The sequence below is a fragment of the Sinocyclocheilus anshuiensis genome, unplaced genomic scaffold (genome assembly GCF_001515605.1).
Source record: "Sinocyclocheilus anshuiensis isolate Anshui unplaced genomic scaffold, SAMN03320099.WGS_v1.1 scaffold7648, whole genome shotgun sequence".
Taxonomy (NCBI): Eukaryota; Metazoa; Chordata; class Actinopteri; order Cypriniformes; family Cyprinidae; genus Sinocyclocheilus; species Sinocyclocheilus anshuiensis.
In genome coordinates, this window is record NW_015558564.1 from 36,085 (window position 1) to 50,988 (window position 14,904).

The 14,904-nt window shown below is 39.5% G+C and overlaps 1 protein-coding gene across 2 annotated transcripts in view; it reads right to left on the reverse strand.

Annotated features, from left to right (window-relative positions):
* Positions 1–1,407: 1,407 nt before the first annotated feature.
* LOC107679463 (homer protein homolog 1-like) overlaps positions 1,408–14,904 on the reverse strand; it is a 17,229-nt gene continuing 3,732 nt past the window's right edge. The window contains exons 2-10 of one of the 2 annotated variants that reach the window (XM_016475014.1): positions 12,958–13,114; positions 11,572–11,703; positions 11,406–11,489; positions 11,269–11,301; positions 9,021–9,142; positions 7,191–7,350; positions 5,101–5,211; positions 4,944–5,024; positions 1,408–2,606 (exon numbers count right to left, since the gene is read on the reverse strand). In XM_016475014.1, coding sequence (XP_016330500.1) covers positions 2,412–2,606; positions 4,944–5,024; positions 5,101–5,211; positions 7,191–7,350; positions 9,021–9,142; positions 11,269–11,301; positions 11,406–11,489; positions 11,572–11,703; positions 12,958–13,114 — 1,075 coding nt within the window. In that variant the 3' untranslated portion in view covers positions 1,408–2,411. The remainder of the gene's footprint in view (positions 2,607–4,943; positions 5,025–5,100; positions 5,212–7,190; positions 7,351–9,020; positions 9,143–11,268; positions 11,302–11,405; positions 11,490–11,571; positions 11,704–12,957; positions 13,115–14,904) is intronic. The other variant, XM_016475015.1, reaches the window with a different exon arrangement.

Sequence of the window (14,904 nt, forward strand, 5' to 3'; positions counted from 1 at the left end):
AAAATCAGCTTCCACACGTGCAATATTATATTAGAAACTGAAAACAGACCTTCTGATGTATAATAAAGCGCATGTTTGCCCACAGGACACCTGTATTTATTGAGTTCAACTAAATATTTAAATATCTAAAGAAATATCATGAAATGTACAATGATTTTTTTGAATCTCCAGTTTGCTTTTACTCTGCTTTTCCAAACATTGTACTCCGAATAGTTATTTTGAATTTGCATTTTGCCCCTTTACGTAAATAAAGTTTCGAAAGAAACCCCTGCTTTGGTGCTTTATTGTGTGGATGTTACCGTCTTCATCATCATCATCAGATTGAGCTGCGCTGACTCTGTCTGACCACTGGGTGGCATCAGCTGACTATCATCGTCATGACAGCAGCTGGAGGCGGGGCTACAGGCATCAGTGGGCGTGTCAGATCCTAAATGCAGATGACATCACAATCAGCTCATGAATATTCATCTGCTGTTGAAACATTTCCATCAGATATTATTCTGGAAAGCGATATTAAACCACATATGTGACCATTTCTGAGGTTCTGATAAAAAGCATCACTAAGAAAGTAGTGAAATGTTACTTGAAAAGCAAAATGTCACTTTATGAAAAAAATGCAAATATAACATTTTAAGGTGATTTTATCATTTCTATTGGATATTATTTACACAGTCACAAAAGTTTTTGTCTTTGTTTACTAGCTACCTTGCAAAAAAAAAAAGATTGTCTTAGTATTTTTGTCTTGCATAAATATCTAAACATTTTAAAATCAAGATACCTTTACCGGAGCAGCAAAATGACACATTAAGTCTTGTTTTCTGAAGGGGAAAAAAATGTAATGTTAATAAAAATAAAAAATCTGCAACTGGGATCAGAAAAACAAAATTCAAAGGTGAAACAATTTTTTCTTACCGCATTTTTCAAAAAAATGAGACTCATTTTCTTAAGTTATTTTGCTTCTCCAGTAAACGTATCTCGATCTATGAATGTTTAGATATTTTTTACTTTAAAAAAAGAGACAAAAATATATTTTTTGCAGTATTTGTCATGCAGCTGATTCTGTGGGACTTTCTTCCTTCTGTTGAACACAAAAGCAGAAGTTCAGCCGAATGTTCAAGCTGCTCTTATACAAACCTCACCGTCACAGTTTCATTACCGGCGTCCGTGTGATCGGAGCTCATTATCCAGGTCTTCAGAAGTCACATGACTCATATTTCACCCAAAAACAATAAATAAACAGATGTCCAGATACAGTAACAACAGTGGCATTTACAGTACAGACATGAGGAACGTTCCATGAAAATAATGAAGAACAATCCTGAAGCTGCTCTTTACGCAGAATACCGTTTCCTATGATGTTCTTCACAGGAGTACAAACATTCACAAAGAGAAAAACACGGTTGGTCATTTTTACTCTTTAATTTTACTATAAACTCAGAATTACAATTGTGTTTAAGTGAGTGGAATAATCAATATTCTCAATAATTATTCAAAGGTTTCATAAATCAAACATAATAATAATAATAAAGCCATCCAGTGTGTCAAAAACAAGCCCATCTAACTGCTGCGAGCCCTTGAGGTTCAGCGTGATCACGTGATGCATCTCAGTACCAAAGGCAACTTCATCTGTACAAGAGAACAGCTTTCTGCTAAATTAACTCGTATTTAATGGCATGGTTTCCCTTTTAAATACTCAAAGAGTTCAAAAATATTGCCAGTTTATCTCCACATTAAAAAACAACCATATTTCCACATTGCAAATAATAATAAAAAACGAGAAATGAAAACAAACATCTTTATACTTGAAATAACTACTTAATGCAGCCACTGTGATTAGAATATACAGATATAATTGTTGTTTTTTTTTACAATAAATAACCAGAAATCATACAGACGGAAGTAAACCGTTGCTCTTCATAAAGAGCTAAAAGCCCCAGAAGAAAGCGTGTGATGTGACCTCAGTGCCGTCACCAGCGCACCGAACCCCTCAAAGTGTTCGGAAAGCAAAGACGCGACTCGAAGTGTCCTCGCAGGTGCGTGTGAGACGTCAGATACCTGATTCTGTTTCTCGCTCGTATTGCTCAGAGTTCAGAGGAAGTTCAAGAGTGGAAGAGTAGCAGATAAACGCAGCTGTCGCGTCCGGATCGGATCTTCAGTTTGTGACGTTTTTATAGAAAACCTGCGTGAGCCAAACACGTGAAGAGTCAGAGAGCACAGCGAGGTTTTCTGTGTAATCACACATCTCCTGGATCAGCAGTCTGTGTGTGATCCGAGACCAGAGGGAGTCAGTGTAAAACTGTGAGTGAGTGAGTGAGTGTGTGTGTGTGTGTGTGTGTGTGTGTGTCTGTGTGTGTGTGTCTCTCTGTGTGTGTGTGTGTGTCTCTCTCTGTGCGTGTATGAGCGTCTCGTCTCTAGCTGCTGTCGCTCTCCATCAGTTTGGTCAGACTGTCTCGTAGCTCGGTCAGCTGGAAGATCTTTCGGTCCAGTAGCTCCAGCAGCGAGCGCAGACTCCTCCTGAAGCTCTCTCTCTCCAGACGCCGGTTCTCCAGACTCTGCTCCAGATCCAGCAGCTGACACTCCAGCTCTACGTTCCTCAGCTCCGTCTCCTGAGGATGAGAACGCTCGCCATTACTTACTTACTTTAACACGTCTAATCTACAGTCACAAATCATTCAGACACCAGATATAATTTTTGATATGTTTTTACTAGTGGGAGCAGGACACTATAGTTCATTTATGTAAGTGAGGATAGCAAAATAAAGTAAACTGTGACAAATCATACCCAAAGTAAACTGTGACATATTATACCCAACAATTCTTCATACAGTGGACTACCAGTAAAATTTGGGATCAGAAACTATTCAATCACTTTGAGCTGAGCATGTTTTGCTGAAGTGTTTTTCTTTAATTGCTAATGTGATCTTTTACACCACAGACTGAACAGAATGAAGCACTGCTTGGTAATTAGTTGAGCTAAATTGGTTTTATCTGATTGTGTATTAAATTTAACAGCTGACAGCTATTCAACCCAATTCATTACATACCTTTCTATCAAAGTTATCTGACATTATCAAGATGAGTTTGTTCTAACACGCTTTAACTCTGAGTTCATATTTTATTACAATTTTCTAAACTATAGCGAATAAACTGTGATAATGTGAGAAATGTTGAAGGGGTCTGAATAAATTTTGGTTTGACTGTAATTAATGGCATGACGTGTTGATTAATTCATCTAATTAATTGCCTATTAATTACACATCAATTGGATGAGAAACTACCCACCCAAAGATCATTTAAAATCATTATTGTGTTAAATGAGAAAAGCACTGAATTGACACTACAAAAAATAGCTTTAGAAATAATAATAATAAATGGGTATAAAAAAAATTTTTTTTTTTTTTTTACAAATATTAAAACATAAAAGGACTTTTAAAATGAAATGATACTCTAAAGCAGGGGTGTCAAACTCATTTTCACTGAGGGCTACTTCAACATTATGGCTGCCATCAAAGGGCCGGTTGTAACTGTAACTTTAAGACTGTACAAATGTTACTAACATATTGTTAAATAACTGTCTCTTTATTTTATAAAAGTTCATTTACTTAAGTTACAAATATTACATATGCATTTGCATAGATGTAAAAATATATGTTATTGCTCTGTGTTATTTTAACATAAATCCTTTAATTTATCAGGTTAATAAATCCACATTACTCCATAAATCAAAGTAAATAATAAAGACAAGTATCATCAAACATTAACTTTGTTAAAAAACTTTTTTGTTACATTTATGGCACAACAAATAATTGTGAGCTGCTAAGAACGTGTGACAGATATGGCATTTAAAAAAACAAATGAGCCCGGTCTCATGAAAGTGCGTATAGCACGATTTTCTGTTTCTATTTGGCGTGCGATTTATACGCAGAAATTGACTTTGGCGTGCATATGATACACAATCAGTGCTTGCAGTACAAAACAAGTCAACCAAAAATAAATAAATACAAACTAAAATACTAAAAAAAAGGAATTTTTAATTTTCATAATTCGCAATGAATGTATATAGTGCCACAATAAATAAATAAATTAATCAATAATTGTTTACAATTCAATTCACATTTGTTTGTATAGCACTTTTCATGATACACTGTTGCGAAGCAGCTTCACAGAAAATGAACAATTCTACGTTACATTTAGTAGTTTACAGCACAAGTCAATCTGCGATCCCAAACAGGAACACAGGGGGCGCCAAAAGACCGTTCAGTAATGAAGCAAGTGACTGTCTTTATGAATGAGTCATTGAATCATTGACTCACTTGATTCATTCAAATGCCTGAATCATTCAGAAACTAAGCCAGTGACTCTAAGCCAGTGACTCTGTCTTTATGAATGAGTCATTGAATCATTGACTCACTGGATTCATTCAAATGCCTGATTTATTAAGAAATGAAGCAAATGACTGTATTTATGAATGCGTCTTTGAATTATTGACTCTCTCAATTTGTTTACATGGCTGGTTTATTAAGTAACAAATCAACTGACTGTCTTTATCAGTGAGTCACTGAATCATTGACTCACTTAATTCATTCAAACGCCTGATTCGTTCAGAAACAAATCACCACTATGTGCTGATGCTCAACAGATCCGCTGTGGCTTTGTTTAAAACCGTTTTCATTAGTGAAATTGAGCAAAACAGATGACATTGTGTCTAAAACACTATATTCACTTCTTGTTTATGTTCCTGTTGTACAGTATAAATCACATTTGCAGTCATGCAGATATTGATCAAAAGCAGCGCTCTTGATGGTGTGATACTGCTAAACTATATCATAGGATACAAATACAAGAGGGTGATTTTTGTGCTCATATCTTGAATTTTCGGCTCATGTAACTGCATTCTAACAGACGTCTCCTGCATCGTGATCATCAGACGCTGCGATATTCACCTGTAGTTTCTGAGTGAGCGAATTTCTCTGTGCTTGCAGCTGGCTGGCTTCCTCCACTTCCTGTTTCAGCTTCTCCAGTTCCTGTGGGGAATAAACACACTCAGCCCTGTGTGAAGCAGTGGATGGGTGGTTTGCAGTGATGGTGTGGCGCTCAGACCTCCTCTCTGGCCTTCAGCTCGGCCTCCAGCTCTTCTATGGTCTGGTTCAGCTCTGTTTTCTGTGTTTTGACGCCGGCGGTTTGTCCGCTCACACACTCCAGCTCCGTGACCTGAAACACACAGAGAGTCACTACTGATTCACTGATTCAGACAGACTCCGCTCGCTTCAGTAATGAGAATCAGTGCTTTATCATCATCATTTCAGCATTATATTGCACAGGACCATACAGAAAAACATTCTACTGAAACTCTGCCTTTGCTTTGATGGAAACGAACACTACAAAAAAATATTTTCTTGCTTAGTATTTTTGTCTGGTTTTCTGGTATAAATATCTAAACATTTTTGAATCAAGATGACAAGTAAAATGACTTAAGATTTGAAGTCTTGTTTTCTAAAAAGAATTATCAACATTTTGTTCATTTTTGCTTAAAACAAGCAAAGATATCTGCCAATGGGGTAATTAATTCAAAGGCTAAACAAGAATATTTTTCTTGCCCCATTGTTTTAAGCAAAAATGAAAAAAAAAAATTCGGCAAACAAGACATAATATCTGAAGTCATTTTACTTGTAAAGGAAATGCATCTTGATTCAATAATATTTAGATATTTATACTAGAAAACAAAACAAAAATACTAAGTAAGAAAATCATTTTTTGCAGTAAAAAAAATTAACTAAAAAATAAAAATGTGCTTTTCACTTCACAAGATGGACTGGAGTGCTGTGGATTATTGTGATGTTTTTATCAGCTGTTTGGACTCTCATTCTGACGGCACCCATTCACTGCAGAGCATCCATTGCTGAGACACTGATGCAATGCTGCATTTCTGGGAGAACTATTCCTTTAATTAGCGTTTTTTTCATTAGTGATTTTAATGCTAAAATCAACAGTGGGGTAATCAAAACAGCCTTTTTACTCAATTAGTCTGTGCTTTTTTATTGTTTTCATTTTTAGCTTAGTGAACTTAACTTCTGCTGTAAAAGCATTATTTTTGTTTTTAGATTGCAATGTTACAATGTTAGAATGCAATGTGATTTTAACCCATAATATGCACATAATATATGCCTGCATAATTACATTCACTTTATTTGTTTTTTCATAGCCTTTATATGCATTGTTTCATTGGACAATATTGGGCAGGATATACCACAAATATACCCCCAAAAATACAGAGAATTTTTGCTCATATCGCCCAGCCCTAGTTCTTCTAAATATTAAACTCAAGTGTGAACAATCAAATATTTCAGTTTTTTTTTTTTTTTCAAATTCCAACCCATTCATTCTCGAATGATTCATTCTTTCCAAATAGAGCTATTGAAGTCATCTGGTAAAAATCCCTGTATTTTCATGCTGCAGAAAAACTATGCATCACAATCTCTGTTTTTTGCAATATTGTGCAGATTTAAGGTCTTTGCACACAGAGTCCAAAATCTTTGCACGTTGAAAAATAATAACGACCTCACGTTGTGAAAAAATTTCGAAAAAATTCGGATCGGGTTCGATTTTCTGTGTTTGTCGCATCCATAGCAAGCGTTTTGGAAAAAAGTTGCCAGCCACTGCCAGCGTTTTTGCTGATTTTCACTGAAATTTCATGGCCCCCAGAATATTTTGTTGTCTCAAACATGCAATATATCAAAAGAGTTTTCATTTATATGCGGTTAGTGTCGATGATCGCATTATTTTTCATATGCATATGCTTACATACGAGATTGCTCGTTTCTGCTTCTTCCTGGTCTGTGTTTTTGATCGAGAGTTTCTAGACTCATTCAGGAGATGCGTGATAGCGCCCCCTAGCGTGAAAACACGGAAACCCGGAAAATCCCGTGTTTGGCGGAACTCTCCTTCCTCTCTATATCTCAGGATTGGATGGACCCAATATTTCCTTTCTTTTTGTCTTTTTAAGAAGCGAAAGGACAACAAAATCATCCTCACTGCTTGAAGACTCAATTTAGGGATTAATACGCATACGAAAAAACGCATACGAAAATTTGTGACTCAGTGTGCAAGGAGCTTTCGTCCTAGTGGCATGATGAGTGAGCGGATCTGAAAGACTGGTGATATGTCTTTGGTTTATGTTTGCTGAAGCGGACCCGTTTGTGCAGTCGCTCGGCCTCGTCCTGATACGCCGCCAGCTGCTGCTTCCACTGCTTGACGTTAGCCGTGGACTCCAGCAGCGCCGCCGTCAGCTTAGCGTTGTTCCCCTTCAGAGCCGCCAGCTCAGCCTCCCAGTGCTTGCTGATGGACGTGGAGCTGGAAGAGTTAAAGTCGTTTCATGTAAAGAGTGTAAAAAACACATCCAGCGCTCAGATGCAGAAACTCATTCTGAACATCATGTGACTGAATCCCACAATAATAAACATCAAATGATCCCCAGTAAAGCTCCGCTGCCAAACGCTGTGATTGTGATTGTCAGAGACGCGAACGGCTTCAAGAGCTCTGCATGAGAAATGATTGAAGCGCGTTTGCATCTGTTTTTGACGTCTAACACAGGGTTTAATGTAACGGCGGTGCGTGAAATATAAACACATTATCAACATGCAGATGCTCATTTCACACCAGAATAAGTGTGTGCGTGTGTGTGTGTGTGTGTGTGTGTGTCCGTGTGTGAGTGAGTGTGTGTGTCCGTGTGTGTGTGTGTGAGAGTGTGTGTGTGTGTATAAGTGTGTGTGTGAGTGTGTGTATAAGTGTGTGTGTGTGTGTAAGTGTGTGTGTGTGTCTGTGTGTGTGTGTGAGTGTGTGTGTGTATAAGTGTGTGTGTGAGTGTGTGTATAAGTGTGTGTGTGTGTGTAAGTGTGTGTGTGTGTCTGTGTGTGTGTGTGAGTGTGTGTGTGTATAAGTGTGTGTGTGAGTGTGTGTATAAGTGTGTGTGTGTGTGTAAGTGTGTGTGTGTGTCTGTGTGTGTGTGTGAGTGTGTGTGTGTATAAGTGTGTGTGTGAGTGTGTGTATAAGTGTGTGTGTGTGTGTAAGTGTGTGTGTGTGTCTGTGTGTGTGTGTGAGTGTGTGTGTGTATAAGTGTGTGTGTGAGTGTGTGTATAAGTGTGTGTGTGTGTGTAAGTGTGTGTGTGTGTCTGTGTGTGTGTGTGAGTGTGTGTGTGTATAAGTGTGTGTGTGAGTGTGTGTATAAGTGTGTGTGTGTGTGTAAGTGTGTGTGTGTGTCTGTGTGTGTGTGTGAGTGTGTGTGTGTATAAGTGTGTGTGTGAGTGTGTGTATAAGTGTGTGTGTGTGTGTAAGTGTGTGTGTGTGTCTGTGTGTGTGTGTGAGTGTGTGTGTGTATAAGTGTGTGTGTGAGTGTGTGTATAAGTGTGTGTGTGTGTGTAAGTGTGTGTGTGTGTCTGTGTGTGTGTGTGAGTGTGTGTGTGTATAAGTGTGTGTGTGAGTGTGTGTATAAGTGTGTGTGTGTGTGTAAGTGTGTGTGTGTGTCTGTGTGTGTGTGTGAGTGTGTGTGTGTATAAGTGTGTGTGTGAGTGTGTGTATAAGTGTGTGTGTGTGTGTAAGTGTGTGTGTGTGTCTGTGTGTGTGTGTGAGTGTGTGTGTGTATAAGTGTGTGTGTGAGTGTGTGTATAAGTGTGTGTGTGTGTGTAAGTGTGTGTGTGTGTCTGTGTGTGTGTGTGAGTGTGTGTGTGTATAAGTGTGTGTGTGAGTGTGTGTATAAGTGTGTGTGTGTGTGTAAGTGTGTGTGTGTGTCTGTGTGTGTGTGTGAGTGTGTGTGTGTATAAGTGTGTGTGTGAGTGTGTGTATAAGTGTGTGTGTGTGTGTAAGTGTGTGTGTGTGTCTGTGTGTGTGTGTGAGTGTGTGTGTGTATAAGTGTGTGTGTGAGTGTGTGTATAAGTGTGTGTGTGTGTGTAAGTGTGTGTGTGTGTCTGTGTGTGTGTGTGAGTGTGTGTGTGTGTGTATCTGTGTGTGTGTGAGTCTGTGTGGACCTGTGAGGGAACAGTACGGCGTTGATCTCGGTGTTGAAGGCGGCGTCGGGGGTCACTCTCTCGTCCGTGCCGTTGATGCTCTCTGGAGTCACAGGAGACTGAAGGTCGCCCATCGCTGATTCCTGTCACACGATCAACACAAACACACCTGATTCAGATCAGAAACACACACATCTGGCTTCCTCTTGAAACAGAACATCATGTTCTCAAACACAGTTCAGGTGCAGAGCTCGATCACAGCAACAGAACCTCAAGCAGATCTTCAGATCAAACCTAACATAAAATAACCTCATTCTGTTCAGAAGCAGCACAAAATCAGCTGATTGTCAAGACACACTAAAACCTATTTCACAATTTCAATAATATAATGTTTTGCTTTGCATTTAGTGTTAATCCTGTCAGCTGTGTTTTTAATTTAGTCTCAGTTCTGTCAGATGACTGTTAGTTTGTATCCTATTCTATCAAACTGTCCTGTTTTTTGTTTAGTCAAGTTTTAGTTGACTGAAAGTCTAGTTTTAGTCAGTTAAAACATAGTTAGTCATTCTGCATAATAATAGTTAACCTTTTGCTCATGATTATGATATTTTGATCAGAATTTGATCAGAATTATTGCACTTTTACTGATAAGCACAAATCAAGAGACTGTCAACTGCTTTATTTAACCTCATCTAGTCTCCTGGTTTATTATATTATCATAAATATAAACTACATTATGAAAAATGGTTGCCAGGTTGATAAGATAAAGTAAAACACACAAAAGGTGTCCTTTTAAGACAGATGCTCTGTTTAGGGGAGTCACACTCTAGACATCTGGCAACCGCAAACATGTTTTTGCTCTGGTTATTATATTGTACAGCATTTTGGTCAACCTTGGTTTTTTAATTAATAAATAAACATTGACTGATTCTTCATTAAACTACAACTACGTCTTGTTGATGTTTGGAAAAAGGTTTGTCATGTATCATCATGACAGCTTTTTTAATGAAATGAACACTAGTAGCGAGTGAGAACTGAGGGGGAAATGTGTTTAACAGTCATAAAGATGATGTCAAAAATGCAAGCCTAATTTTCTTTTTTTACAGTAAATATGAAGTGTTTCTGGACAGACGTGTTATTCTGTGGCAGGACGAATCTGCAGAACGTTTGCTTATGATGAAACCTCACAGACGAGCAGAAGAGCTTCACATCCTACAACACTGATCTGACGCTCACGAGCAGCGCTGGGAAAGTTACTTTTAAAAGTAATGCATTACAATATTGCGTTACTCCTTAAAAAAGTAACTAATTGCGTTACTTAGTTACTTTTTTATGGAAAGTAATGCGTTACGTTACTTTTGAGTTACTTTTTAAATCTGGGCAGGGCTTGCGTGTTTGTTTTTAACATGAAGTTGTAAAACAAATGTAAATACTCTTTCACACCAAAACTGGAATGAATGCGCCTCAGGCTGAAGGAAATGTAAATTCACGTCTGTACAGTAGAGGGCGCAGCTCAAACTAACTACATGAAGAATATGACGCAGGAGAAGAAAGTTCAACACTATTCAGCAATAACAAAAATTATATACAAATGTGTCATTTTTGATTATTAGTATGATTAAATTGGATCATTGAAGGTCAGCAGCAAAGACATTGGTTAATAAAATGGGATTAAATACATAAATGATATTTGTCTTATTTAACATATTTAATTATTGCAGGTTTGCGTCATATTCTGAGTTTGCATTTGACTGTTTTTATAGATTGTGAGGAACACTGTGTTTGTGTGCAGTGAGATGAGTAAACACATGTTCATATTTAGTCTAGAACTACAGTAAGATCATGTTCACACACAACACTTACTCCTGATTTCTGTCACCATGGCAACACCAGAGCTGTCACTCAATACATGGAAACAAAGTAACTGCTGTTACTTATTTGAAAATGTAACTCAGATATTTCCTTCTAAATTAAAAAGTAATGCGTTACTTTACTAGTTACTTGAAAAAAGTAATCTGATTACGTAACTCGTGTTACTTGTAATGCGTATACAGCACTGATCACGAGTAAAGCAGAGCAACACAGATGAAAGCCTTACCTTCACTGGTGTCCGAATCTGTGCGTTTCAGAGAATTAAACAACATCATGAGAGAAAAGACACTGTACTCATCAACACTGATCAGAGTGCAGCGGGAGAGTGTTTGGGCCGGTTTGGCTGGGTTCTGTTTGGGTTTGGAGGATTTAAGGATGTTCTGACGGATGATCTCCTTACCTTCAGGCGCGGGAAACACGAGACGGGTTTGCGCTTGAGACACAGAGCGAGCGAGGATGTCAATAGTCTGAAGTACACACACACACACACACACACACACACACAGCTGGTCTGTGCTGGTTTAGTGCGGTTTATACCTGTGAGGGTGAGCTGGTTAACTCCTGAGATCTCTCTTTGGCTAACCGCGCCGCTTCTTTGAACTCCGCAAACTTGTCAGCAAACTGCAGAGAGAGAAATCAACACGGACGCGTCAGGAGACGAGGACGGGGATCTGACAGAAGCTGGGTCTCGGTCCGGACTCACTTTGCTCAGATGGGCCTCGGAGGAGAAGCCCAGGCCGTAGACGGTGTTAGCCCGACTGTCTGCCCACTGACCGAACTTGTGTGAGGTTTTGGTGAAGCTCATGTTGGGGGTGATGGTGCTGTTGATGATGGCCTGCAGGAAACACAAGATCATTCCAGTTTCAGGAGAAAATAAAAGGAGACACAAAGAAATTCACCAAAATTAAAGCGAGTTTATGACTAAGACAAGAACAAATATCTGCCAATGAGTGCAGAACAACACAACTAATTCAAAGAGAAGTTGATGCTTGTTTTCAGCATAAACTCACTTTTGATCAGTGCCTCAGAAAACAAGATTTGTGTTCATTCTGCACCTCCAGTAAATGTGTCACGATTTAATGAAAACTTGGAAAATATTGAGGAGATATTCATTGTTTGCAGTGCATGCAACATTTAATGTCCTAAATGTAAGACTTTCTGCTCTGGTTTATGTGTGGAAGGGTGAATTCTCAAGCGTCTCAAAGAAGAAGGTTTTTGCAAACTGGGCTTCATGAGCTGAAGAAAAGCTAGTAATTAATCATTAAAAGGTCATATTGAAATAAATATATAATGTTGAAAATACCTGCATGGCATGTGACCATCAAACAACCGTCATTAAACAATCAGATTACTCTGTACAATACTGATTTATTTGGTAACTACACAAAGAATTAAAGAATTTTTACTCTTAAATTTCTAGTAAATTTCACAGATAATTACAAAGAAATGACGAGGAACTCACTGAATAAAACTGAAATCGTATTTTCTTGTAAAATGTACTCTAAAAAAAAAATAGTTTTTTAACAAAAACAAAGACTATTAAAGTAAACACTTTTGAAATTCAATTCAAGTTTATTTGCATATCACTTTTCACGATACAAATCGTTGCAAAGCAGCTTTACAGAAAATTATAGTTTCTACATTTTATTTAGCATCAGTAGTATTTGTTAAAACCAATGCACTGTGACCTAACATTATCAAAACATTAACAAATGCTGTTAAAAAAAACGTTCCAGACCTGTATGAGTTTCTTTCTTCTGTTTAATATACGAGAAGATATTTTGAAGAATGTGTGTAACCGAAGAGTTGCCGGTAGCCATTGACTTTCAGTGTGTTTTCCATACTATAGAAGTCAATGGCTACCGGCAACTCTTCGGTTACCAATATTCATCAAAATATCTGATTCTGCGTTCGACTGCTGAACGAAACTCAAACAGGGAGAGTGAATGATGACAGGATTTGTGTGTTTGGGTGAACGATCCCTTTAACTAATGTTAACCAACGAGACTGTACAGTGCTCCCAATCACTGAAACATGGATCTAAAAGCTGACTGGGACTGATGTTTGAGCTCAGCGGGGTTGGGCTGACCTTTGACCCGTCGAGGCTGATGATGCGGTACACGGTGCGTGTGCTGTCGTAGAAGTAGGACACGGTGACGGAGTGTTTGCTGGTGGGAACCCAGTTCTTCTTGGTGCTGGGGTCGATCTGGAAGACGTGCGCTCTGGTGCTGAAGATGGGCTGCTCTCTGCAGGAGACACAGACACACAGCTGCAGTGCATGATGGGAAAGCACAGTACCCACAATCCCCCGTCAGATCAGCTGAGAAGGCTCAGATTAGGACTCGTGCTCGATTAGGAAGGATTTTCTGGGCAGAATAACCGTTAGCGCGTGGCTTTAATCCGGGACTAGAGTTAATTTGCGCCGCAGTTCATCTGGAGGATCATCAGACACACGGAAATCCCAGCATGCAAAGCGACGGCAGCTTCCCTGTTCCTTCAGAATTGTCTCATGAGACAACAATCACAGTTAATCAGTCACAGAGGTCAGATGTCACGCTCACACACACGCACACACACTCTCTCACTCACACACACACTTATACATACACACACACACACACTCTCTGTCTCTCTCACACACACTCACTCTCACACACACACTCACTCTCTCACACACACTCACTCTCACACACACACTCACTCTCTCACACACACTCACTCTCACACACACACTCACTCTCTCACACACACTCACTCTCACACACACACTCACTCTCTCACACACACTCACTCTCACACACACACTCACTCTCTCACACACACTCACTCTCACACACACACTCACTCTCTCACACACACTCACTCTCACACACACACTCACTCTCTCACACACACTCACTCTCACACACACACTCACTCTCTCACACACACTCACTCTCACACACACACTCACTCTCTCACACACACTCACTCTCACACACACACTCACTCTCTCACACACACTCACTCTCACACACACACTCACTCTCACACACACACACTCTCTGTCTCTCTCACACACACACTCACACGCACATATAAACACACACTCTCACACACACACTCTCTCGGTCTCTCTCACACACACACACACTCACACGCACATATAAACATACACACACACATACACACACTCTCTGTCTCACACACACACTCACACGCACATATAAACACACACACACTCTCTCGGTCTCTCACACACACACTAACACGCACATATAAACACACACACACACACACACACACTCTCTCTCTGTCTGTCTCTCTCACACACACACACGCAGATATAAACACACACACACATACACACACACACACACACTCTCACACACTCTCTCGGTCTCTCTCACACACACACACTCACACGCACACACACACACACACACACACACTCTCTCTCTGTCTGTCTCTCTCACACACACACACGCAGATATAAACACACACACACATACACACACACACACACACTCTCACACACTCTCTCGGTCTCTCTCACACACACACACTCACACGCACACACACACACACACACACACACTCTCTCTCTGTCTGTCTCTCTCACACACACACACGCAGATATAAACACACACACACATACACACACACACACACACTCTCACACACTCTCTCGGTCTCTCTCACACACACACACTCACACGCACACACACACACACACACACACACTCTCTCTGTCTCTCTCACACACACACTCACACACACTCTCACACACACTCTCACATACACACAGGTTTACATTTGTGAAAAGTGGGGACTCTCCATAGGCGTAATGGTTTTTATACTGTACAGACCGTATATTCTATTGCCCTACACCAACCCTACCCCTAAACCTACCCCTCACAGGAAACTTTGTGCTATTTCAGATTTTCAATACACTCCATTCTGTGTGATTTATAAGCGTTTTGAAAAGTGGGGACATGGGGTAATGTCCTGAAAAGTCACCTTCTCCTTGTAATACCTATGTCATACCTTTGTCATT